Here is a 25,843-nt window from a genome sequence, read left to right as displayed (position 1 = left end):
CTGAATTCCACTCCGGCATTGAGTGATCTGGCCTCCCTACAGCTCCCTCTCTTCTGCCCCGGATCTGCTGTGCAGTGGGGCTGCAGAGTGTTGCCCAGGTGGGGCTCCACTTCAGTGGGGGGGGGGTAAATTGAGAACCTTCAGATGTGGAGTACTTGGGGATCCTCTGGGATGAATGAGAAACCATTCAAGAGCCCCATGAGGTGGGCCCATATCCGGACGTGCACCTACCCTGAAGCCAACAGTGAGAAAAGATTAGCTGAGGGCAGCAGGCCGGTGTCTCAGGTCTGTCTGACTGCTGTTGTGACAGTTTACTCTATCAAGGCATTTTTAGTGGGCGTTCTGTGTTGTTTTTTTTTCATTTTTGTTTTGCTGACCAGTTTTAATTGCTGACGATTCAGCTTCCTTGCGCAGATGTTTTGACTTGCTGAGTGCTCATGTTGTCTAGCTGAGTGTGTGTGTGTGTGTGGGGGGGGGGGGTGTGTGTGAGGGTGATCGCCTGTTATGGAGATATTCGGAGTTGCTCTGTGATTTGGATTTGTAATCAGAACTCTCCCCTAACTGAAGTGGGCTCAGGAAAGCTGCGACTCACTAAACCAGTGACTTACAACATGGAAACATAAAGCATGGAAAATGTAGCCGTTTAAGCTTGGACCCCAGTTGTATTGCTCTCGAGGTTACTATGGTGAGCTGCAGATCCCCAAGTCTTGAACCCAGAGAAGGCACTGAAAGTGTCTTTTGTTAAATGTTAGCCAGCAACAGTCTTAAATTTCCTTTAAAGTTAAGACAGAAATTCAGAATGCAAGCCCGGCGGGGGGTTCAAAGTTTTGGAGTATCTTTCATTTTTGTTATTCCATGTTGTTAATCCATAATGAAAAAGAGCTTCATGGAACAGTCTCTTTATCCCTGGCATTATTAAAACAATACTGTGGTTTATATTTAAACTGCTTTCATGCTTAGTATCTTCCCTCTGCTCCAGAGGGTTTTCAAAGGGATCTTTTGTGCAAATGATAAGGAATTCTTTCTAAAAAAAACAAGTCATTATGATCTGATGTTTGCATTTTTAATATGATCTTGGTCCTGCCTAAGCTCTAGTTAAAATTGAACATGCTTTTCATAACACCAAAGAGATCTAAAAATCTTCAAGAGAGAGCTTTGCTCTACAGAAATGCTCTTCATATTATCTCTGCACTACAGTGTACCTTCCAAAACTGAGATCTTAACAAGCTGCACTTGTCTGCTTGTAATTAGTCTGTTTCTACTTGAGCTACCTGAGCTAGCACCTACTCCAAGTGTATTCTGAACAAATGTTCCTTGCATTAACTATCATGTCACATCAAGTTCAAAGAGACAAGTTGTTGCAAAAGACAAAAGGTCTTCTCTATCTTTAGATGCATTAATTCATATTAAATTGCTTTACATATGAAGAGTGCTGCAGAAAAATATTTTGTTCTCATATTCTCACAGGAATTAGAATTCTACAGGTTTAGCCACAGCAATGAACACATTTACTGGCTGCTAACAAAATTAGGATGAATTAGAGGACTTTGCTTCCAAAAAGCAGAATGGTGCTCAGAGAGCACTGCATGCTATTACTGGCTCCAGTTCTGTGAGCAGGGACTAGCCGATGTGATGAGTGAAGAGTGGCAGCATTAATTCAGACAGAACTAGGACTCGCATTAAGCAGAGCTTGTACGTGAGAAAATCCAGGACGGCCTGTGACTCTTTTTCTTTTGCACCACAGATGACAGAATGTTTGTCATAGATTATTATATGTAATGTTATCCGATGTTTCCATCTGAACTGGCTTCTGCATGTTTACCATAACATCAAACTCAGACAAAAGGAATTAGCGACACTGTATGTTCTGCAAGGGTATGGTTATTGAGAGTTTGAAACTGAGTTTCAAACACCAGCTCAGGAGAAGTGTTTGCCGTTTCTCTCAGATCAATCAGTCTAGCTGTTCTGTGTCCGTTATCGTCTCAGACCGTGAACACCCCCATTTCAAGCCTGGCATTTGTGATCAAACTTCTGTACATGAACTTTCATCCCTGTCATCTGCACTGTATCATGAATGGAAAGGCAATCTCCTTACACATGTAGTGTTGTCTGGATTTTTACAATCTAAGTCTGTGCTTCGTTTGAAAAGAAGATATTGCTTTCAGCACCATAGGTCACTTCAAATAGCAGAATGCAGCACTATTTTTTAATAGCACTTTTTATGAAGGCTGAGTTGTAATTCATTTGCCACAATTGAGAAGCTGTTTTTTTTTGCAATCACGTTGCAGCATCTGAGCTGTTCAGATCCCAGAAGCTCAGCAGTTCTGTGCAGACCGGTCACTTGAGATGTCAAATGAAGAACTTGAAGCTTGAAGAACTGTGAGCCTTCCAGTTTGGTTTGTCCCCAGACTGTGTCTGCAATGGGCTGCAGCAGCCCAAGCTCATACTCCACTGCCCAGTGGAACTCTTACGTCTGCACTGCAGTAGCATGGCAGGCAAAACAGATGTTGTAGTTTTGGATTAGTTTGTATGAAATTAGTTTTATTTTCTAGCTGGGCAGTCTCAGTACTCTCCCTCCACCCATTTACTGACTGTTCCAATTCAGGGTTGCGGGGGAGCCGGAGCCTATCCCAGCAAGCAACAGTGCAAGGCAGGGGGCACCTTGGACAGGATGCCAGTCTGTCGCAGGGCACAGACACAGACAGACACTTACACACTCACACCAGGGCCAGTTCTCCCAGAAGCCAATGAACCCACCAGTTAACTGTGAGACCCGCGAACACAGGGAGAATGTTCCAACTCCACGCACATAGCACCCCAGGTCCAGAACTGCTAACTACTGTGCCACCGCCCACGCTAAACACTAACCAGAGAATGAAGACGCCCCCCATATGGACCTTGCAGGTTTTCATTGTGTGTTTTACAACAGCACAAAGGTCACGGGCTTGCAGAAGTGTTGGAGCCTGAAAACAGACCTCTGCAGTTGACGTGGCTCAGGAAGCTCGAAGCCCGAGACTTTCTGGCTGCGTCTGCACACACATACACAACACCCTCGAGCGCCTCGGAGTGGGAATGTCAGATTTCCGCTCGGTTCTCAACGAAGTCTTTTCAGCTCGGATTAAACGACCTGTCAGTCAGCCTCCCCACCTGTCCTCTGGGTCCGCGGGCCCGATGCCCTCGTTCTGATCAGAGGGGCAGCGAGGTCACAGCTTCCTGTGTGCGAGGAGACCGGCTGAGCTGGCAGCTGCAGGATTCAGTCCCTATGCTGTGTTTTTTACTGTGCGCTGTCCCTTACTAGAGGTTCTTCCTAGAACTGAGATAGGTTGCAAATCTGAAACTGGGTTTGGGTCTTGGATCATTTACACGTAAAGGTATCTATCTTTATGTCAGTTGATTGGGAATGGGCATCTCAATTCGCAGCTGACCTCTCTGGATAAATAGAGGATTATTAGTGTTTTGATATTGGTGTATAACCACATCAAAACCGATGGATTTTTTGGGTTCATCCATCGGTATCGTTTTAAATTGACGTGTAATACTGATTTCTCCTATTACATGAAGATAGTCCAAATCTTCTGAGATATGAGGAATACCAGGCACCACACACAGCAGAAATCTTTCTTGTGCAGCTTTACATCCGTAGGACTTGTTTCCCGAACGAGTCTGAGACTGACACTGTCAGCATTTTCAAATCTTGCTTCAGTACCTTTTTGGTTTCGCTAGTCCATTAATGTGAGACAGAGCTGCCCTCTGCTGTTCAACAATGATGTAGTTACGAGTCCCTGTGATTTTGTACGCCTGTGCTATAGCAGAGAAACACTTATGTGCAGAACTATAGCGACAGCCATAGGAACACACTTCAGCTTCACTTAATAGTCATCAAATGAGCAGGAGAAGAGACTTCCACAGACCCTCACTGCAGGTGCTCATCAGGAAATATCTCGGGATGCTTTGTTTACTGGAAAGTCCGGTGGAATCATCTATACAACTGTAGCCAGCTCATAATGCTAAACTAGAATTGAAAGGAAGCACATCCAAATTAACTTTTTTTTGGTCACATCCTCTGGGCCAATGATCAGCAGGCTTAAATCTCCCCAAGAGGAAAAAAAAACCCCACAAAAACAATGTTCAGCACATGTAATTACCATCACACCTACCTAGTAACTTCCTTGGAAAAGGTTTTACAATTCACCGTTTATAGAGACAAAAGAGTGGATTACACAGTACCATCATCTACAGTTCACGATGTATTCTCCTAGTCTCATCCAGCTACCAGTTAACTGCACAAGACAGCACTTCAGGTTCCAAGAAAATTTAAGAGTGGCTATAAGCCAGTTTTAAGTTGTTATAGTGAAGGTATTACAATACTTTTTAGCTGCTTAAAACAACACATAAGGTTACAACTGAGAAACTGGGTTTTGTGCTGGGTCATACCTCAGTATGCGATTTGATGCTCTAAAACAACAAATCTCCTAACGGAGACGCAAAATCCCACCTTTAACCTGTGCAGTATCACTATTAAAAATCACACTATTAAAAATCGCTTCCCAGCACACAATCGTGAGTCCGACTTGCGTCGAGCAGTTCGGCAGGTCCGATGCAGTTCTTTAGCCCCACCACAAGATGGGGCTCCTGAGCTAATATCTGGGTGCACAACAGCTTCTGCCCGAGCCCTTTCTTCCCAAACCGAACTCATTCCTTGCTTAACTGGAGAAGATGAAGTCTTTACCCATCGTCAGAAAGCTGGAGATTAAAGGAGCCCTATAAAAGACACTGAACTGAAGCCCTTGGGCAGAGGTGCAGAGATGGGCAGCTCTGCTGTAGCAGCAGCGCCGAGTGCCATGGGATACTGGGACACACAGGCACTGTGCATTCAAGAGCTCAAGTGCTCTCTATGCAGCTGTTGCGGGCTGGGGCTTCTCCGCCTCCTCTGGTAAGAGGAAAGGCGAGTGTTTTACTGAGAGTCTGGAGTTTAGCGTCATGTGTGGCATATTCTGCTGTGGAAAAGTCAAACTCTGCCAGGTTTTGTCAGAAAGGCAGGATGTTGAGCTATTAACCGAGGAAAATGTTAATATTGAAAATGTGACTGTGTAATTATGCACAGCCGTGCCTGGGATTTAAGAAGTGTAGCCAGTCTCATCGGCAGATGGGGGGGAATGTACAGCTGAGACTAGTGAGCTGTTCTTTCACAATACAGATATTGCTGCCATCCTCCTAGCTGTGAAAACCTCTCTCTCCTCTGGCTGGGTGCCCTGTGGAAGTGTGCAGGTCTGTGTTTGTGCAAAAGGGACCAGAGGAAACTCATCGCCAGTGTGCACCAGGGTTTATTTTTTCAAAAATGTCTTAGAGGGCTTCTATGGAGAATCTGGGACTCGCTCAAAAACAAAAAGCACAGGAAGGCCTGGCCGATTTAAAACTTTAACTGGCCCAGATCCTTACAAGCCAGTACATGATATTTAAACAAATAAATACAGTCCCGCCGCAGCAGGGGCCGCTCCAGAGCTGCGGTGCGCTGGGAAGCCTAGGGGCGGCGCAGTTTGCCCACGGACCCCCTCCCGGCCTCCTACGCTCTGGGGTGTGCGTTGTTGTGGTTGAGCTGCGCGTATTCCACAGAGTCCTGCCAAGCAAAGGGAAAGGGAAATGCCGTCACTTGCTGCCGGAGAGAATGTGCATGGGCATTTTGCAGGGCGTCGCCTGTGCCATGTGTACGCGCTTCCACACTCCCATTGCTCGTTATTCAGCCCCGCTGGGTGGCTTATCAAGGGAAAACATGCCATCTGAAAAAAGGCTTTCTGGCCGCCCCTCGCAGGGCTCCACTGGTCGCTCGGCCGTCGTGCCTTGAGAACTGCAGGGCACAGACTGTACAGAGAAGGACTGGTGTGCAGTCTGACCAGTTTCCTACAGGGGCACCAAGGCCAACCTCTGGCGAAACTGGATTCGCCAAAGATTACTGCTTCGACCTGACATCTCACTCCTCACCACTGATAAACATGGGGAATTGCACCCCAGTTCACTCCCGGACTTACACCACTCCTCCTCCTTCTAGACTGAAATACAGCCCTGCAATAATCACAGGCTTCCTTGAGCTAATGGTGCCTCCCGAAGAACGGGAATCAGTTTCACTAGATGACAAACTGTGGTCTAGGATTTGCCAAATCAGGCGCAACACATGTTTGACACAGCGGCAGCAGAGCTCTGATTGCTTCCTTCCCACCACGCATTGTGAAGACAGCTCCGCGAAGATGTTTTGGAGATCCAGGAGAGGTAAATTGCTCCGAGAGATTTCCAGCCCCGATAAGGAAGGAAACCACAGCCCTGTTCCTTTGTACTACTAGCACTGGAAACATGGAACATGCCTTCCCACTGTGCCCTGCAGTCTCAGGAGCCAAGTTTGTGCAGTGAGCATACCTGACTACTTCCTGAATGGTCAGCCGTGTGAAACGCTGGTCTTTCTTTAGGCATGCCAGGTAACTGGGGGTCATAGCTACATGTTTGTTTTTGTAAGTAATTGCACTTCTAAGGAAGCACGTTATCTTAAAGAGAAGATCGATATCTATTAAGAACAACAAAACCCTTACTCATACAGAATAAAAAGCATTTCAGTTCCAACTTCAAATGGATAAATCCTCAGAGAACTGCAGATTCTGTTTAACTATATTTCTTTTACCAGCTGGTGAAGACTCTTTGAAAGACTAATTACAATCTCTGTTCTCTCCTCGGTAAGACCACATGTGTACAAAAGCAAAATGAAATGAAAAAAATATTTAGGTGCTTTTCTGTAAACCAAATATTGGTCTAACATGCTTTGAATCACTTGGTAAGTTTGCTAAGCATGGTGTCTATTCCACCTAGCATGTAAGGATAAGGGTTCAACAAAGGCTGTGCCGGGAGTGGGCAGTGAAGATGACACTAAGAAGACATAAGATGGTTGTGCTGAAAAGGCGAGGGACAGTACTTACACAGTCCGCTGGCTCGGGCTCACCTGGGGAGAGAGGAATGAGACAGGATGAGGGAACAAAACTCTGAGTTTTAGTCTATGAATACAGTTCAAATCCCTCTTGGGCCGGCACTCTCCCCACCCTTCGTAATCAGATCTCTCGGACATGAGTCACCTAGTCACGACTGGGCCTTGGAATGCAAGAACCAGGAGGAAAAACAGTGTTGGAGATCAGTTGGCACAAAGGACAATAATCATGGTGTAAAACTTGAATTCTGAAGAGAAACCGTGGCAAATCTTCCCCTCTACAAACAGCACGAATGATGAAACCCGTTAGTAGTTTGTGCCGTTGAAAGGAGCATGTGTGCTGATTTTGTTCTCGAGATACAGTGCCTCCTTTTTCTTTCGGGACGTGACATCATCACGCTGCACAGCAGCACAGCACAGCAGGACCGACCCGGTCTCTCTCATCCCATTTCCCCAGCAGAATCGCCCTCAGATGCGTGTGCAGAGGTGAAGAGCAGGTTTCGCTGCTTTCTGACAGGAGTGTCCCGGCCTGTCTCCAGCTCCTCAGCTGCAATTTCAGACCATCATAAAACCTAAACACAAGAAGCCATGGGGCCTAGCTAGCTTATCCGGCTACCGCTACTCGATTCATTTCCTAACAATTTTGTAGCACATTTTATAACACTTTCTGCGCCGCGACTGGAAGCAGATCGGAGCAGAGAGCTTGAGGGCCTTCCGGTCACATCCTGTGTGTGAGTGCCTGACACCTACCGCTGGCAGATGTTCTGAGTTCGCTGTAGACTGTGTCCGTGCCCTTGCGAACTGGAGCTGCAAAACGCAGAAACAGAGATACTCAGCTGCTGCAGCCTAAAGCCCAAAGGTGTGTGAGCTATCAGACAAGTACTTAGTTCAGCCCTTCCTGTTATCAAAAAAAAGATTGTTTCAAGTATGATGTGGCTTGGTACAAAAGATCTCAAGATACGTCAAAATTATTGTGTAATTACACCACTCCCAGGAATGAGTGTATCAGCTATTTCTGTTATCAGCTTTTGGGGAAAAAAGCGTTTTTAGAAGAAATCCCCTTTTGAAAGTGTATACAGGAAATAGCTCAACTTAAAAGGAAAAAAGCTCAAATAAAGTGCAACAGACAAACAGAAGATTACAACTCTGTCACTGTTCCCTCCCTGTGATTGTTCGATGTTTCAATTCTTTATCTATCGTGCTCAGACAAAGAGAACAGAAGGGCTTTATTGAATTTTGTTCCAGCTGAAATTCTCATGTTCTTTTTCATGTAGCTAATGATTTGATATTTGTTTTATTGTAAATATTGAGCCTCTGTCTCAAGGAACGTCCTCAGGAGTGTGATCTTCTCAATGACGGCCCTAGATTACTGTCCTGGGGCCAGGAGAACTTCGGGTCTAATTGCAGTTATGGAATTACAACAGTGGTTCCCATCAAAGATCCTGGAGAAACACTGTCTGTTGGTTTTTATTCCAGCTGAGGTCTTCCTCTCCAGGACTAATCGATGAAGACAGCTCGTGTCTTTGGTCAGTCCAAAGTGTTAGAATGACCCTACTTCAGGGGTACGGTTTCCAGTAACTCCATCACACAGAACGTTTTGCAGCCTCCTCTTAGCTTGTTTGCTTGTCAATTATGGCCCATCTCATTGACTTACTAGTTGATCAGCTGATGATGAACAAACTGGTGGGAATGATTCTTGGACACGCTCATTATGGATGTGGATGTATGGGACTTGCCCATTGTTGGATGTACTCTTTACTGGACATGCTCAAAATGAGCGTTCCTTCCTTCTGCAGAACGTCAGAAGACACCTCTGAGGCAGGGCGGTTCTGAATCTCATGAATTGGTACAGGACTAATATTAATTACACATCCCATTTGAGTTTTTAAAGGCAGAAAGAAAACTTACAAATTTGCCCCTCCAACAGAAAAATAAAATCAATCAGCCTGTGGTTAAGAATGGAGCCAAATCCTATTCCTCTAAGGACCATAATTGAGAATGATTGTCTTACAAGGCTAAGTGGATGCTGAGACAATCCTAAATCTCATCCATTCTAAAAAAGTGGTCTGGGGTACGGTTTGCTTGTGCCCAGTTTGTGACAACATGGCTGGATGACATTCATTGTGTAATCTTCTTTTCTGTGCTGTCTTCTGGAGAAAGTCTGCCTTAGAGGAAGGGCTGTCTAATCTTGCAAACCTGCAGGTGGGTTTGAGCTTAAATTCCACTGACCTCTGGAGGGGTCCGGGTCGCGATGCATCACCTCAGTGTATTCAACATCAGGCTCGCTGGGTGTGTCTGCACAGCCCTCGACCTCTGACCCTGGAACACAGCAAGAGACAGCTCTGTGATTGGTGTGTGCCAGGTTTCCCAGACAGACAGACAACCAAACAGACCTACAAAAAAACCATATGCAGGAGAGAAAAAAAACACAGTTTTGCTGTTTATATATTTTTAGAACAGGGCAATGCGTTTTTGGATATTAGCGGCGTGTACACAAGGAAATTGCACACTGAAAAAGATCTTACGTGTTTCACTCAAGACTTTTCAAGCTTCTCCTTCCATGTACTAAGTGTGGACGAGGTTACTCGCTAAGCCCCTGTTCTCGTGATCAGCTGACAGTACCAGGCTGACTGACAGTGCTCTCTCTGTCGCGCAGGAACGGGAGGCTCACCTGGCTCAGACCGTTTCTCCACGAGCGAGGATCTGGCGTCTCCCCCCTCTGCCTCAGGACCAGCTGCGAGGGCAAGCAGAGGGACGTTAGGAGTTAGCCTCGTGTAGGAGGCAGGCTGGTGAGCTCTGGGACAGCCACAGCAACCCTGAGAGAGGCCACCTGCTCAATACGACCTGCATTAAACCACACGCACACCCCAAGCCACAGCAGGGGAAGCTGCAGTTTGTCTTGTCCCTTTCTCAATGTTATTGCACACACACACACACACACACACACACACACACACACACACACACACGTGTTACTGGGATTAGTTTGTGTTATTTATGATACTCTGGTGAGTCTCTATACAGGGGGTCCCATTTATATCTGCCACATTTATTCGTGTAATAAAACAAAAGTTGTTAAGGAAAACCACAAACTCAAACTTTAATTTCACTGAAGTACAAACCTGGGAGTTTTGTTGTACTATATTCTACTACTTACTGTAGAGGTCTGCTTCTAATAAATTACATTTTTGGAAATGATCTTCATGACCACTGGTGTTGATTACAAGCTGCCATTAACACTTAATGAAGTTGTTGTGACATTCTATCAAGGGATAAAACGTCCTACTTTTGGACACTTTGCAAAATCTGCATTTTCAAGTTTCTAAGCTTGCTCTTCATGTTAAATATGATGTTTGGCATCAAGGTGTCAGATAGAAATGGCACACCCTGTACGGCAAAAACGTACTCATTCACTCAACCACAAGGATGTACCACGGTCAGGCTGCACCCTTCCTGCTCACAACAGGACAGACAGCATGAACAGGACAGGCCTGCAACCAGAGCTGCCATCTACAGAGCTTCTCTTCAAATTTCTGTGGGTCACACTGGCTTAGGCTCTTATTATAATGCCAAAAGTGGCGAATGTATTTCCTTTACCAGCACTCTAAACTCAAATTAAACCTGTACCTGGGAGTGTTACTGGTCACTTCCAAAGCCCGTTTCAGTTTTAATTAAGACGTTCAGGTATGACAATGTCTCAGTACCACCATAAGCCAGATAAAATAATTGTTTAAAAAAAACTTTGTTCAGGCTTTACACTTCATGGCTGGGTCTGGCTGGGCTACAGGTGCGCTTCTAAACAAGCAGAAACATTGTCAGCGCTCTGCTGTCAGCGAGATTGGCGCACTGCGGCATTCCTAAAAGAATACATCAAATAACGACAATAACAGGAGCGAAACAAAAAACTCCTGTACGGTACTTTTTGTTCATCCTGAATGTTGTCTTATGCACACCACAGATACCAGAGAGCGGTCAAACACAATGTTAATTGTGTTTGATCGCTCATCGTACCCATGTTTTACAGAGCAAAGTATAAACTGTGTAAAAGAAGAGGAGAGAATAGAAAAGAATTAATAAAAAAAGATTGTGGCAGAGCAGAGATGCTTATACTTCATGTAGGTTTACATTATGGTCCACGAAACTTTCCACTGTTATGTACTGTATCTTAGTGCTGATGAGCAAGAAAGCACTTAAAAGGATCTGGCTCAAAAATAACAAAAACTTTTATTCTAAAATCATATTCACCAAGCAATATATATACACACAAATATGTGTTTCTTTTAATATGGACATAATGAAAGATATATACACTCTCCGTTCGGATGAATTTACAGGACAAGTCCCTGGGACAGCAGAGAGGAGGACAGATTGGTGGCAGTATTAATTACATCAGACCCTCCTACAGTATGTATAGAACAGAAGCCACAGACATCAGAAACAAAGTGATTACAAGTGATTCGTAAGATAGTATGCCAGTCAGTGGAGATATGCTATATGACAACTCTAAACAGTGACTGTCATCCTAGAATACATACTGTTAATATGTATGTAGGTGTATACAGTATGTGTATAGTCACTATGTAAGAGATTTGTTTTAAATGAATAAGAAATGGGGAGAAAATCATTTTAAAAAGTGAGCAGTTTAATTGATAATCTATTCATTGCATGTAACGTTACTATGTGAAGTATAACTTTCTCTTTGAAAAGCCACGTCTCCCAACTCCTTGTGCATTAAACAGATACGCAAGAAACTTGCACCTGCAGCAGATTATGTTTTAACAGCACCCTCCTGCAACACCGTGTGTAAAAGTGGATGTAGAGGCTGGCTCTGCGCAGGGTGCGGGGTGGGGGGAAGTTCAGAGAGAATTCGAGATGCTCACAGCCCGGCCGATCCACACTGTGAGGCGAGATGAGCCTCACGGCTTCAACGCCTTGCTTTGCAGTCAGCAAACAGTACTTTAAAAAAAAATCAAATAACACACAAAAAAACAACAACAATGTCTTCAAGAGGCTTCCAAAAAAAAACGGCTCTCTGTACTCTTCTCTCTGGCAGATTTCTGGGCGGTCCTTGAGGCCTCTCGTGAATGTTTGGCGAGCACTGCAGGTACGAGGGCGGGCAGGCCAGGCTGAGGCCCCGCCCACTACACTGTGACAGGGCTACTGCGACTGCTCCTGCTGCTGCTGTTGACAGGAAATGATGCGATACTATCTCGAGTTCCATTGGCCGCTTTCCCCTCAGTGACATCACAGTGTGGCACGGCGCCTGCAAGCAGATGGGGGGTTTTGCCCATGATATACCCACAGAGGAGACCAACCACATATCACATCAATATCCCGCACTCTGCCGACAGCTTCAAAAGACACTTCTTAGTGGGCGGTGAAAAGATTCAGTTTACAGTGTACAGGAAGGTCAAGTGTGCAATAGCTCCTACATTGTTCCTCTAATTCCCATTTGTAACAACAATAGCAAAACCCAGATCCATTTTGCATGCTGTTCTTTTCTGCCAGCAGCACTGGAACAGGATGTGTCGTTCTTGGACGGGTGGGTGCTCTGAGAGTGCTATCTGTTTCAGCAACAAGAAAAATAGGAGGGCAGCGGTAGCTTTTTTCCCCAACTCATGACAACTAAATTTCACTAAATTGAAACTCTACCAGATAATTACTCACATGCATTGAGACAACCAGCACATAAAAAGGTCCTAGTTGGTCTTTTAATTCACAGACTGGGAATGCAATTTCCAAAATATTTTCAACGCCAAATTTTCCTTTCACCTATTTGAAGCAAAAGTGTTTTTTTTTTTTTTAGGTGAGCCGTGGAATGATTAAATGCATCATTAATGACAGAAAGAGTTACCAGAATGTAAACCAGATGGACACTACAATGAGTGAGAGATGGAGAGCAGGCAGTACATGTAGAAATGCTGTTGTGGTTGTTAGCACACACAGTAGTAGTACATCAGGAAACTGGGCTACCTTTGTGAGCATTATAAACTTCTGTCTCGTTGGTGAGACTCACTGCTAAAGGTTCATCTGCTGTAGGGCTCGAAGGCTTTCTGAGAAATGGTAAAAATAAAGTCATCGCTGGAATTTTTAAAAAAGCAACAAAGGCTTTGAGTTTTCTCTCAATTACAACATGAATCACCATACATTGAGACAGCAGCCTACAGACCTAGAGTCTCTCCAGATCATCCTGTTTTTATCCCACTTAGCTCACATTTATTTAATTGAATGCATTATTGACTGAAAGACAGGGGACTCTCAGGGAGTAGAATAGATTCCCTGAGTCCTTATCAAGACATTGAGAAACAAACGCAATTGCAGGCACATGTCGACACAGTAACTGTGTCTGACAGCTGTCACAGAAAGTGAAGCCGTCACTCGTAGCATCTCGTGGAAGAGATTAAGGCTTATAAATATCTGTCAATTTCAGCCCACCTGGCAGAGAACCTAACATGATAACAAAATAGAAATAGTTTGTGTTTTATTTTAACCTGCAAGCTGTACCATTAAAAAGACTTTCCGGGGAACTAAGGATCAAAACGAATATATATTTAGAAAACCAAAAAATAAAAACAGCCAACTCACACTGACAGTTCTGCATCCCGTTCCTTTTTAGCTATGCAAAAGAAAGAACCAAGAGTTACAAAAATACCACGGCGCTCTTCGGCGTTCACGGGGAAAGGAGAGCCGCGTCTTTACCTTTCCGGGACTTGAACCACAGGATGCAGAACCCAGCGACGCAGACGAGAATCAGGACGGTGACGACAGCGATGACCGTCGTCTTCCATTCCGCTAAATTAACTGCAGAGGAGAGAAGGAGGTTCAGCCTCTCTGCACAGCTTGTGCAATTCTCTGGCCAAGGGCAGCGCTGGATCTGGGAGCGAGACCCTGCCATGGCGGGGCCGTTCCTGCAGCTCGGGCCCCTCGAGGCCCCGCCGGTATTCTCATGGCTCTCACGTCGCGCGCTCTCCCATTGATCTCGGCGCGCGAACAAACTACAAAGGAGGCAGCGAGGAGGCAGGATGTGTCAGGCTCTCAGTTAAAAGCGCGCCTGAAGTCCCTGCCTGGGTGAATACTAATACCCACCCTTGAGTCTATGGCATCGCTGATGTGAAGCTGTGTTTTTTTTTTTGCCATTTTCACAGCGCTGTTGCAGCAGCCGCACGGACTCCAGCGAGTTATCTCTGGGTCCTGTAGCTTTCCGTTAGGCTGGAGCAATGCCAAGCACAGTGCACTGCTTCTCTAACTTCACCAGCAGGTCGCTAACACTGCTGTCTCTTGAACCCTGCCTGGTGTCTGAGCACCCACCAGCCATGACAGCAAGGACTGAGTCACCCGAAGGAGACGTCTGTGGAGTCTGAGTGCCCTGGAGAAAGCCACTCGTTTTAACTCTGAATGGGCCGTCCTACAGGGTGCACTGAGTATTTTGTTCACACGAGGACACTACTGGAGATGCAAACAAGATACTGCAAAAGCACTCAGAAACTGCAAGACTGCATACATATAATAGTATCATAACATGCATTGCATACATTTATAGAATTTTAACAGCAAGCAAAGTCCACATGTATGAAATATCTGGTACTTAATGCAGTCTCTCATGTGCGCATCAAAACTGAACTGTCATGTTAAGATGGTCTCCCTGGCATTTAACACATAGAGTCCATTTCCATAGACTAGAAAGTAAGAGTGTTGAGAGAAGACCAAGGCCTCACCAGATATAGCCGTCTGATTGCTGTGTTTGGTTTCAAGGGCTCTGTTTGTGGCCGTGCAGTAGTAGGTCCCACTCTGATCCCTGCTGGCTCTGAAGGTGTAGATTCCAACGTTGTTGGTACTGGTGTTGGTGTGCAGGGGTTTCCTATTCCCAGTTTGGTACCATTTAAAAGTTATGGGCGGCGTCCCGCTTTGCACAGTGCAGGACAGAGACGTGTTCGTGCCTTCCACGATGTTGGGGAGGGCTGTTAAAACAGCTGCAGATACTGGCTCTGTGAGGGGGAAAGCAGAGGCAGAGTTTTTCTTTTACCGACGGCTGTCAGAGGGGGCTGGAGGGAGACTCACATGGCGCTGCAGTTTGATCCTATCAAGTATAAAATGTTGCTGGTTCTTATACAAACTGTGTTAGTGAAGAATAATGACATACTGTGCATATATAAAATTATACATTAAGTAGAAACCCGCATTTTGTCAGTTGTCTCTGTATGGGAACATGTGTACTTTCTATTAAGCTGTTACCAGATTGTGGCTGAAAGGCCCCTCACTTTAGATTCCTGCCCCATTAATTTCAGTCCATTGATGATTTTGTGAGGAGAACAAAAGAAGGTCAACAGATTAGAGGAGGCCATTCAGCTTTTTCAGCCCGTTCAATAGTTAGAAGATAACTGATCCAAAGGTGTCATCCAGCTGCGAAAGAAGCCAGGGTAGCAGCTCAATCCACAAGGTGACTGAGAAACGCGTTCTGCACCCTCATAACTCTTTGTGGAAAATAGTGCTGCCTATTCTCAGCCTGCAACAAAATGTGAAATGTGAGGAATTTATACGAAGGAGCTCCAAATCAGATTCAGGAGACTGAAAAGATATAATTCATCCTAACTGGCACTTTGACTGTGATGAGGGGTCCTGTAGGGATCTGTTCGTGCCCTCTGCAGATGCTGGCTAGCCCAGGTTAACTCAGGTGACCGAGCCCTTGTCTGTGCGTGTGCCTAAACTGTGGAATGGTTTTCTTGAGCCCATAAAAACTCTAAGTCTGTGAAAATCAGCTGAAGATTTCACTTCATACACAATCTTTTAACTGTTTAAAGTCCTTTTTGGTTTTCTTTTTAATTTTTACTTTGCCACATCAGTTTATTTTGATGAATTGTTGTGCAGTGGCTTGAGATGCTTTATACAGTAAATATAATAAGACTGACAGATTGCTTAAGGAAATGAGCTCTCGTGCTTTTACTGTCCCCAAATCAATGCATTTAACCCCACTGTTGCCTGCGCAAGACGAACTAGATTTCTCAATACGATCAGCCAGCAGAGGTAAAGTACAATACAGTATCTTCTGCAGAAGTCAAATCTACCAGTAAAATTTTACACTGCATCATGGTGCATCATTAAGCACAGACAAACAAGAAATGGGCATCAGCTCAGAACAGTACAGATAGTCTGGTTACTTTTTTCTAAAACGCGGTGAAGTGAACAGTCAACAACAGTGAAGTACCACAGGCATTTGCACCCAGATTCCAAATATTATAAGGAAAGTGAGGAAAAGTCACATGTGCTCTGTGAGTAATTTTGCTGTGTCAATGGCCAAGGTTTTTATGAAGATTTAAAGGTAATTCATCACAGAGTTTTCTGATGAGAGGAAACTCACACAGTCCTGAGTCCCAGCTGCCATATTTTATCCGCCCTTAGAGAGTCATCAGATACGAAAATGTGAGAAACTATAGGAAAGACGCCCCAGTGCTGAACAGAAATATCTTACAACAGGGTGAGCCTTATGACTCACTTCACATGGAGCATCATGAGCACACCTAAGTCACGGATTCATTGTTCTTGGGCAAAGACGTCAGCTAAATGAAACGGTGGATGAATTGGCATTCAGTCATAGGTATAGTTTTAAACTGATGGCCCATGCCGATTTCCGCACAGTTTTGGATGACATTGTAAGGTGTTGTGATGTACAGTACTGTCTCACCTATCACTTGGACGTTGAGCATGCCGCTCTGCTTCACAGAGTGGGGGCCTCGGTTTTGAGCCTCGCACTTGAATTCCGTAATTTCCTCCTTCCTCTTTATTCTGACAGGAAACAGAGCGCGATCCCTGCTGTGCCTCTGTACTGTAGTATTTATGGTTTCATGGGCTTTCAGCAGCGTATAACTGATGGGAAGTGTTCCCCTCTCAGAGACACACTCAATCTTGAAGTCTTTACCTAAGATCACGTCATCAGTGACTCTAATTGTGGGATTGGAAACGAGAGCTGTCACAAAAAAAAACAGAAAGAGAGAGACATTTTTACTACCAGGATTTCAGCTTGATTTCAGAAAGCAATCCTTGTTATGTTAAGAAGAAAATTATGATGATAAGGGTGATTAACCTCATGGAGTTACACTTTCTCTAAAAGTTGGTGAGGGAAAGAGCTTATTGCCAGAAGGTTCCCAGTTCAAATCCCATTTCTTTGCCTAGCCCGCTGTGACACCCTGAGCAACGTACTACCCCCCTTGGACGATACATTAAACTGTAGCAGCAGCTTCCTTCTCCCAACTCCTAGAGACGTCTGCACAATCTGCTTTGGATAATGAACTTTTGTGAGTTTTATGCTTGTGAAACATCTGGGATAAAGGGAGCTGCATGCAGCCCGGAGGGGACTGCACCTGTGACAGTAGTGAAGAGGCAGTAAGGGTGGTTAAGGTGGTTTCTGGGAACAGGCCAGAGCTCAGACAACCTGCTGCTTACACAGGGATGTGCGTGGGGCTCCCTGCAGACGTGCACATCGGGCTGCACGACCCAGATGTGTGGCCCGATGCCCAGCAAGGGAGCAGGCGTCAGCGCGGGTGGACAGAATGTGTCAGAGAGGACAGAAGTGCATCTCCCGAGCCTGAACAACACTGCAGAGGGATCCCTGCCCTTTCCAGTGGGAAATCACGACTGTTTTACAGAGGGGCATGGCAAAGGAGATGAAAAACCATAGAAACCCTGTAAACAAGTGAACACGTTCACAAGGGTGAGAGCAGGACATAGAGTCCGGAGGCTTTTAAAATTAATGCTTGTGGACTGCCCTCCCCCCGAAAATGAGGCAGATGATCAGTTCATGTAATGCAACAATGCATTCATGTCCTGCTATGGTGCAGCAGTGTGTTTTGAAGGTTCCTACCGTAGACTTTGAAGTGCATGACCTCGCTGCTCTTGGTGATGTTTTTGGCTGAAGCGTTGCAGTAGTAGGACCCTTCGTCTTCCAGAGTGGCTCCTTTCTTGCTGTAAACTCCATTGACATGCTCTGGAGACAGTAACTGACTGCCCTTGTAAATGCTGTACTTCACGTCATCAGCAGAAATCCTCTCTTTTGTTATGCTGGTGCTCCTGCAGGTCAGATTGAAGCTCTCCCCTTCATTTACTTCCTGTGGCTGCGGTGTCAAGACAGGCCTGGAAAATAGCTCTGTGGTTGAAAGAGACTGGTGGTCAGTTTCATACAAACCTGGTTGAAAGTCACCTGTAGCACTTTCAGAGAAGCCGAAATTCTCTCTGCAAAGTTTCTCATGTTGACAGTGACCATGAATCCCCAGGATTTCTGTAGCAAAAGAAGATTCTCAAATGCAGGAATGCAGAAGTGTTATTCTACTTAGCTGATATCTTTGGAGCACTGGGGTACTTGTTGAGAATATATAACTCACCCACACACCTGCCAGTGTGCGAGCTAATTCGCTTACTGAAAAAGACAGACCACTGCTGGGCTATGTAGGCATGGCTTTCAAAAGAAAATCCAGAAAGACTTGACCTGAGCTGGCAAAGATCAACTTTAATACCCCTGCACCCGACAAGAACGGACAACGTGCACAACGCAGGCCTGTAAATCCTACAGGAAAATCTGTCTGAACACAGTTTAGTTTGTAGGGCTCATCTGCATTCACATACGCATCCACCACAGATTTGAACATTTCTAGCGGACTTCAAAAGATTACACTAAGCTCACGCTTGTCAGAGACAACTAGAAACACTGCAGAACAACACTTGCACAACTTGTGCCATGCTGCAGGTACTACAATTTACCTGGGCTGTACAGCAATTTCTACTCAGCATGTCTGTGCACTGCATGGGCAGTGAATTTTACTACATATCAAATCGGTTAAAAGCTTTGACTAGCCACAAGTCAACAGCACACTTCGGAGCAGAATACTGAACACCTTCCAAGAGAGTAAGAGTGTCTCACCTTGTACACTCACAGTTTTTGCAGTCTCCTTCTTCACCAAGCTGAGCTCAGCCACACACACATACTCTCCAGCGTCCTCAGCCCGAGGGGTCCAGCTGTAGGTCACACGGCTCCTGGTTACGTTCAGTATGTTGGCACCCTTTTTCAGGAGCATCTGGGTGTCTGCGGAGGACTGGGGGTAGGCACTGCACTCTGCCTCCAGACTGTCCCCCTCGATGATGTGCTCTGATGGTTTAATTACGAACCGCGGCTCTTTCAGTAATTCTGGAAAACAAGCATCGAGGACCACCGGAAGAACGTCAGAGGCTAGGAACAGGGGTGCTTGGCCGATCAGGGATCAGCAGAGATACTGCAGACTAGGCCACTCCTCCCTTCCACTGGCTGGTGCTGTTCTCTTACCTCGGATGGTGACGTTCACAGTGTTGCTGCGGTCTGACTCTCCAGCTTCGGGCAAAGTCATGATTCGGAAATTGCAATAAATTATGGCACTCCTTTCTCCTGGGTTAAACACAATTTTCTTCTCCGCGTAGTTTGTGGTTGCGTGGGATTGCATGGACTCGCCGGACCCCTTGTGAAAATAGAATATGAAGGAGCCTGTTTCCTTCGGCGCACTGCAGTGTGCCAGGACCTCCTGACCCTCCATCACCGTCTGGGAACTCAGGGTCAGATTGGGTTTCTGCAGGCCTGGACACACAAGAACACGCCTTTTAAACACTTTTGAACAGCCTTTATTTTTTGCCAGGAGCTGGAGAAGCCCCAATGCAAGAACACCCTCAGCAGAAAGGAGATGAAGTGAACAGCAGTACAGTTGTACAATTATAAAATAACAGCTGCTCACAATAAAAGCACCCTGAACCCAGGAGGGAAATTAATCATTTTCACTAGCATGAGACCTAGGAAAGACTCAATGACTGCTAATTACTTTGTACAGTAACATTGTTTCAAGACAGGTACTGTATGTAGGTGGAAATTATACACAGCACAAATAAAGTTTACAGCACAAAGAAAAGATGACGTTACCTACCTGATATGTTTAAGCGTTTGGTTTGGCTGTCCTGGCTCTTGCTTTCCACCGTGACAGAACACTTGTACCTCCCAGAGTGAGAAGCTCTGGCCCCCACAATGGGGTAGAGCAGAGTCTGCTCTGTGTGGTTTTTGGAGTACACCACCTCATCGTTCTTCAGGAGCTTGTACTGGAACTGCAGGGGCTGGCTGCCCAGGACGCTGATGTCCACCGTGCAGTTCAGGCTGACATTCGTCCCGCTGGCCACACTGGTGCTGGGCAGGATCACCAGACCGACGGAGTTGATCGTCACAGCTGCACAGCAAAGAGCAGGAGAAAAGGCCAGTCATGAGTGCCGGGCTTCTTTCTGCCTTCACTTAACCAGCAGCCATGTCACCCTGCAGCTCACCACTGGAGCTCAGCAGGTGTGAGCCTGGCCAGTACCTGGAGGGGAGACTCCTGGGAAACACTAAGGTTGCTGCTGGAAGAGGTGTAAGTGGACCAGTAGGGGGCACTCACCCTGATGCTGTGTGGGTCCTAATGCCCTAGTATAGTGATGGGGGGCACTATATCTTAAAAAAAGGTGCCATCTTTCAGATGAGATGTAAAACTGAGGTCCTGACTCTCTGTGGTCATTAAAAATCCCAGGGTGTTTCTCGTAAAGAAATTGTCCTGGCCAAATTTCCCCCTTGGTCTTTATCAATCATGGCTTTCTAATTATCCCCATCTCTGAACTGGATTCAACCCTCTGCTCTCCTCCCCACTGAGAGCTGGTGTGTGGGGAGCAGACTGGCGCATCATCCAGGTGAGGGTGCACACTGGTGGTAGTGGAGGGGATCCCCATTACCTGTAAAGTGCTATATAAGCGTAAGGAATTATTATTAGTAGTAATATTATTATTAACTTCAATTTAATTAGGAGGACTGAGTGGTGGTGGGTATCTGCAAGACGGTACAGAAGAGCCCAGAGTGCTCAGAGATTAGTGGCACTGAAGCCAGCCAGAGATCTACAGTATAGTAATGTCAGCTGTTCTCAGCACTGCAGGTGAGCACCCCTAAAACTGACTACACTGTAGGCCACAGACTCTGACTTAGTTTTTCCCCAAATCATTTCTTACTAATTGTATAGAAAGCATTACTGAGTATTTACTCACATAAAAAGATTTATAATATATGAGTAGTAGTTCATGTTACTTTTTCAAATGCATTTTTACTGTTTATAACTAACAATATTAACAATCTGTTATATGCGTCGTAAATTCTACAACAATTTATGTGCGGACCAAACCCATGTTTGTGCGCTGGTACAAAAGGATATTTTTTTTCTAGAAGAGCTGATAAAGAATACTGCAATGGAGACTAAATAAATAATGAAAGGTTTTCGGCATTATTACAGTAAAAGAACGATAAGGGGAGAAGTTACATTTCTCAGGGATAATCAAGGAGAATCCTGCGCTTGATGAAAGGTAAACAGCTCATGTCTGAAATGAATGTCAGTCAGGGGTTTTCCAAGAAAGAACAGGTAAAATATTAGGTTCAGTGCTCTTCCTAATTTACAGAAGTGATCTAGATTCTGATAGTAAACTAGTGAGACACACTGGTGATACCAAAACAGGACAATTAGCATACAATCTAATTCTTTGTAGGTGTTTACTAGAGGTTGCTGGAGTTTTTTACAGGTTGCTAAAGAAGACAAATTTCCCCTCCAAAATGACCAAGATGATATAGCTGCTCCGCACTTATTCCAGATACATTCCTGGGCTCATTGCATTGTCCTCGACTGATGGGCTAAACAAACAACCTTCTTGGTCTTTAACGGAGAATATGACTGGACCCAGATTCAAGTATTTCAAACCCTCGAAGGCACCGACAAGATCAGCCCAGAGGACCGCAGTCACCAGCGAAGCACGAACCAGCAGACACAGGTGCAAACTGTGTGGTAATGCGTGGAAGTCTGAAACAAGCTACAGCACACAGCCATGATGTCAAAACCGATACCCAGGCTTCTTTCAAACAGGAAACTGAAATGCTAATTAGCTACTAAACACACTAAACATTATAGGCTGAATGGCCTTCTCTTGTTTAGGACCTTTATTAGTGGTTCAGAATATTGCGGGGAGAATGCCAATTGACTATAGGTGCTACCGCTTGTAATGTTCTCATTGTTTTAAAATACCGCTGTGGCTGATTGACACGACAGAGTGTCAGAGTAAATCCACAATCAAATCCACGCCTAAAGGCTCTCAGGTTGCCATGAAGTCGTGAAAACCAATGCCGAAGGAGGGGGGGAAAAAAACAGGTTTCGAAACAATTCTGGCAAGAGGTCGGTCCTATTGTCCTGTAGCCCCGCGCGCTCAGTGCTGCAGCAGAATTCCTTTCCTACGAGAACAGAGGAATGCCAAGACCCCAACAGTAAACAGAGGAGGCCTCAGGAAGGAAAGCCGCCTTTTTAGAGCAACAGAAAATCAGAGTCCCAGGGGAGTGGCAGCACAAGGCACAGGGAGCATTATTTTAGTATCCTGTCCCACCCAGGGCCATAGCAAGCCAAGCCACAAACACCAGCGGACAGGCTGTAGCACAGCGAACAGGAGTGGCCCGTGAACTGTATCCCTACTGCCGCTCTCTTCTACATCAGCCTCAGAGGCCACTGTTTAACACTAACCAGCAACCGACCTCCTGATTGCACTGGAGATTCACCCCCTTGGGGGGTCCTGGCTCCTGCAACACCAGCATGGGCTGATGGGGTCAGATCAAGCAACTGACTCCTCTCTTTCTCACATACGTCTCATTTCAGACAATTCATGTGATCACCAGTCTCCAAAAACACGTCCCCTCAAAGCCTCGGACTGCTAATCTCTTAAGCACCTTCATCGAACAGGTTTATGTAGCTACTCGGAAAAAAAAAAGATTCTGAAGTCCTTTAAAATGTACACCTCAGCTTTGGATTTTGATATTTTGTTGTTTTTTGTTCAGTACTAATTCTGCGTAAATGAGACGTCGGTGTCTCCCGACTCATGGCTGAAGAAAAGTTATGTCCCCCCTCTGGCTGCGTGAACTGTACAGTGAAATTCATTTTTAAAAGAATTATTTGTACTTTTTTTTCTGGGCACTTCTGCCGCCACCAGCTGCCTTCGCTGGAAAAAGCGGACCCCCCCAGAAGCTCAAGAGTGACCATGGAAAGACACAACATGTTGACCCTAGAACACGTTTGCTTGTGCTTTTGACAAACTTTTAAAAATATTTTTTGAAAAAAATAGGACGAAAAGATTTGAAAGCAAAAACAAAACAGCAGCCCTGACAAAGCAGAAACTCGAGTTCCCAGCCCAAAACAGAGGAAGCAGCGGTTGGGAAAATTTCCACTCCAAAAGATAACTAGTGACTGAGGATGAGGAGATAAGGTGCTTCAGCTGGCTGTCCTGTCTAAGTGAATTAAAGTGTTTTTGTTCTGCTTTCCTGTATAAAAAGATGGTAATTGCCTGAGGTTAAAACAAAACTGTCGAAGGAATAAAATTTCCACACTTACCAGTGTGAGGTTTGACACCCGGTACAGCTGGGGTGGGGAAAAAAGAAGAGAATTATTTCACTTCTAACAGTCGTGTTTGAAAAGGATTTCTAAAGCAAAACCATCAGACAACTGAAAACAACACTCGTGTCTGCACGCACAGGTCAGGAGAACCGCCGCGAGGAAGAGGTAGTGCTTCATCCCGGGAGAGGCTGGAGTCCTCCTGTCGAACCCTGGCGCAGGAGCCTTGGTCCCCGAGCCCATGGCTGTGGTGGTGTCTCTGAAATGGCAACCAGTGTGGAGGGAGTGAGCCGAGCTCCGGAGTGCAGCGGCAGGGAGGCTCTAGCACAGGGGGGTGTGAGTCCGTGTGTGTGTGTGTGGAGGCTGGAGCCTGTGCAGGGCGGGGGGGCTATAGTTATCACTCGGAACCTTCTTGGCTTTGTTGAATTTTCCAGGAAGTGACTGCTGCTTCCTGAGGATGTGCGCTCCAGCTCGGCGCAGTCTGGGATTTTCGTTGTGGAGCACTCTCCTCTCTCACCCCCCCAGCGGCACAGGAACCTGTTTTGGACTCGATGTGCCCCGAGACCCCCCCTCACCCACCTGCCTCACACACACACCACACTCCTGCAGCCCTGTCTCTCCAGACAGTCTGGTCCATAAAGGATGCTTCTCTCCTGACTGCAGAATATGTGCAGCACTCTCCTCCACAGTCTGAGCAGTAGCGGATCCCACTTGTTTCTGCTCATCAGCCTCTAAATCCTATATTGTTTTCCCAATCCCTCTCTCGTTTAAATTGGAATATTATTTGCATGACTAAGAGACACAAATACCAACACTAAAATAAGCTATTTGTTCACTCCTTTTATAGTTTTGACTAAAAATAACTTTAATATATAGCTTACGTATTGTTTAAGGGATACCTTTTTCTGTAGTGCTTTTGGGTTTCTAATAAACTATACACACTTTGTGCTTGCATCCTACATAAACCATTATTCCAAATTACTTAACAATGATTACAAATAAGGAACTTGTTTGAAAGTCTGGCAGCCAAGGATCTCATCTAGCTGTTTCTTGAAAGAGCCCAGGGTATTGCCTTCCACAAGGTGTGGCTGGGTAGCTTGTTCCACGCTCCCACCACCCTTTGTGTAAAGCAGTCCTTCCTGTTCTCGGTTTACACCTGTGCCCTCTGGCTTTAAGAATTGCATCAGAGAGCGAAGAGAACATGCATGTACTTTTGTTCCCACGGTCTAACACAACACTGTGAAGTATGTTTCTGAAAATATATTTGGTAAAGAGTGATCCGGAGACCATTAGCTTCTTTGAAAATTGGTCTGGTGGTTTCAGATGTGAAGACGGTTAAGGGTGTAGTTGACCCACGTGAGAAACTTAGCTGAAGTGCGAAAAGAGTATCTTGACTGTGCATCTATGATGTCTTTGGTAGAGCTGGTGAAAGGAGAAGTGAGGGAGGTCAGGTTATTTTTATTTCTCCGTTTATGAGTCAGACTGGCCTTTCGTTCTGAACACTCTCCCATGTCCTGAGATGGCAGCGGCCTCCTGCTCAGCAGGGTCAAACTCCTTTCTTGCAGAGTGAGTGCTGCTGTGTTTGGACTCCTGCGTCTCTCATGCCCATCCAGCTGGCTTCAAACTAAACACCTGGTCCCCCTCTACTGGCCATGTTTGGGAATGACAAGGCAAGCCTCAGTCAAAGGGGCTTCCCTCTGCTGCTTGCTCAGTGTATTAAAAATGGGGGAAAAAAACCCAACTGCAGGCACAAGTCACAAGTTACCTGTCTGGATTGGACTTTTCACAGCTCTCACCTGCCAGCACAGGGAGGAGAGGGTTGCAATAGAGTCAGGCTGGGGTAGGTTCTGCTCACATGCACCGGGATCAGATTAGACATATGGTCGCTGCCTGAGCCACCCCTGCAATCAACATTCAGAGCAACATTGACCTTTTTTCTGCATTTCGGCACACTTCTATCATCTGGTCTAATAATCTCATTTTGGGGGGATTTATTGTTCATCTTATTGGCTTGATGGAACTATCGCTTTTCTTACAAACACTATTGATTCTAGCAAACATGATTGATGAAAGTGTGAGCTACTTAAGGGCGCTAGCAAGGATTACTTTTGCATTCACAGCTTTGCCACTTGCTGCAAAGCAAAACAGGCGTGTGTGTTACTCTTCGCATCACACACCCCCAACACGACAAAACCAAAAACCAAAAGTGAAGAAGAGTATTACCTCTTCTGCTGAGTTCATGCTCTGTCCATTCCTGACCTTTGTCTCATTTCAGGGGTGTTCTGCTCCCTGTGACCCCACAATAACCCAGCACTCCTTCCAGGGGGATCTCCTGCACTTTGGGGTGCTAAAAAGTCCCGAGAACCAGAGAAGCTCCACACTCCACACTCTGGTGTACAACATGCACTTTCTTCTACGTGTTTCTTATACAGTACCTCGCTCCTCT

The 25,843-nt window shown here is 45.6% G+C and overlaps 1 protein-coding gene across 7 annotated transcripts in view; it reads right to left on the bottom strand.

Moving 5' to 3' along the window:
• The window catches only part of pecam1b (platelet and endothelial cell adhesion molecule 1b), a 38,534-nt gene extending 12,898 nt beyond the window's left edge, over nucleotides 1–25,636 (bottom strand). Inside the window, exons 1-17 of one of the 7 annotated variants that reach the window (XM_088928409.1) lie at nucleotides 25,621–25,636; nucleotides 23,538–23,656; nucleotides 23,398–23,424; nucleotides 19,897–20,190; nucleotides 19,272–19,556; nucleotides 18,873–19,136; nucleotides 17,820–18,101; nucleotides 16,644–16,925; nucleotides 14,680–14,949; nucleotides 13,664–13,765; nucleotides 13,550–13,580; nucleotides 12,938–13,017; nucleotides 9,636–9,698; nucleotides 9,194–9,283; nucleotides 7,715–7,771; nucleotides 6,960–6,982; nucleotides 5,309–5,617 (exon numbers count right to left, since the gene is read on the bottom strand). In XM_088928409.1, coding sequence (XP_088784535.1) covers nucleotides 5,564–5,617; nucleotides 6,960–6,982; nucleotides 7,715–7,771; nucleotides 9,194–9,283; nucleotides 9,636–9,698; nucleotides 12,938–13,017; nucleotides 13,550–13,580; nucleotides 13,664–13,765; nucleotides 14,680–14,949; nucleotides 16,644–16,925; nucleotides 17,820–18,101; nucleotides 18,873–19,136; nucleotides 19,272–19,556; nucleotides 19,897–20,190; nucleotides 23,398–23,424; nucleotides 23,538–23,640 — 2,307 coding nt within the window. In that variant the 5' untranslated portion in view covers nucleotides 23,641–23,656; nucleotides 25,621–25,636 and the 3' untranslated portion in view covers nucleotides 5,309–5,563. Of the gene's footprint in view, nucleotides 1–5,308; nucleotides 5,618–6,959; nucleotides 6,983–7,714; nucleotides 7,772–9,193; nucleotides 9,284–9,635; nucleotides 9,699–11,169; nucleotides 12,228–12,937; nucleotides 13,018–13,549; nucleotides 13,581–13,663; nucleotides 13,766–14,679; nucleotides 14,950–16,643; nucleotides 16,926–17,819; nucleotides 18,102–18,872; nucleotides 19,137–19,271; nucleotides 19,557–19,896; nucleotides 20,191–23,397; nucleotides 23,425–23,537; nucleotides 23,732–25,620 lie in introns of those variants that run through there. The other 6 variants (XR_016093795.1, XM_088928411.1, XM_088928412.1 and 3 more) reach the window with 6 other exon arrangements.
• Nucleotides 25,637–25,843: the final 207 nt, after the last annotated feature.

This window comes from Atractosteus spatula, chromosome 11, assembly GCF_055471065.1.
Source record: "Atractosteus spatula isolate fAtrSpa1 chromosome 11, fAtrSpa1.hap1, whole genome shotgun sequence".
NCBI classification, from domain to species: domain Eukaryota; kingdom Metazoa; phylum Chordata; class Actinopteri; order Semionotiformes; family Lepisosteidae; genus Atractosteus; species Atractosteus spatula.
This window is presented reverse-complemented; position numbering and strand designations above follow the sequence as displayed.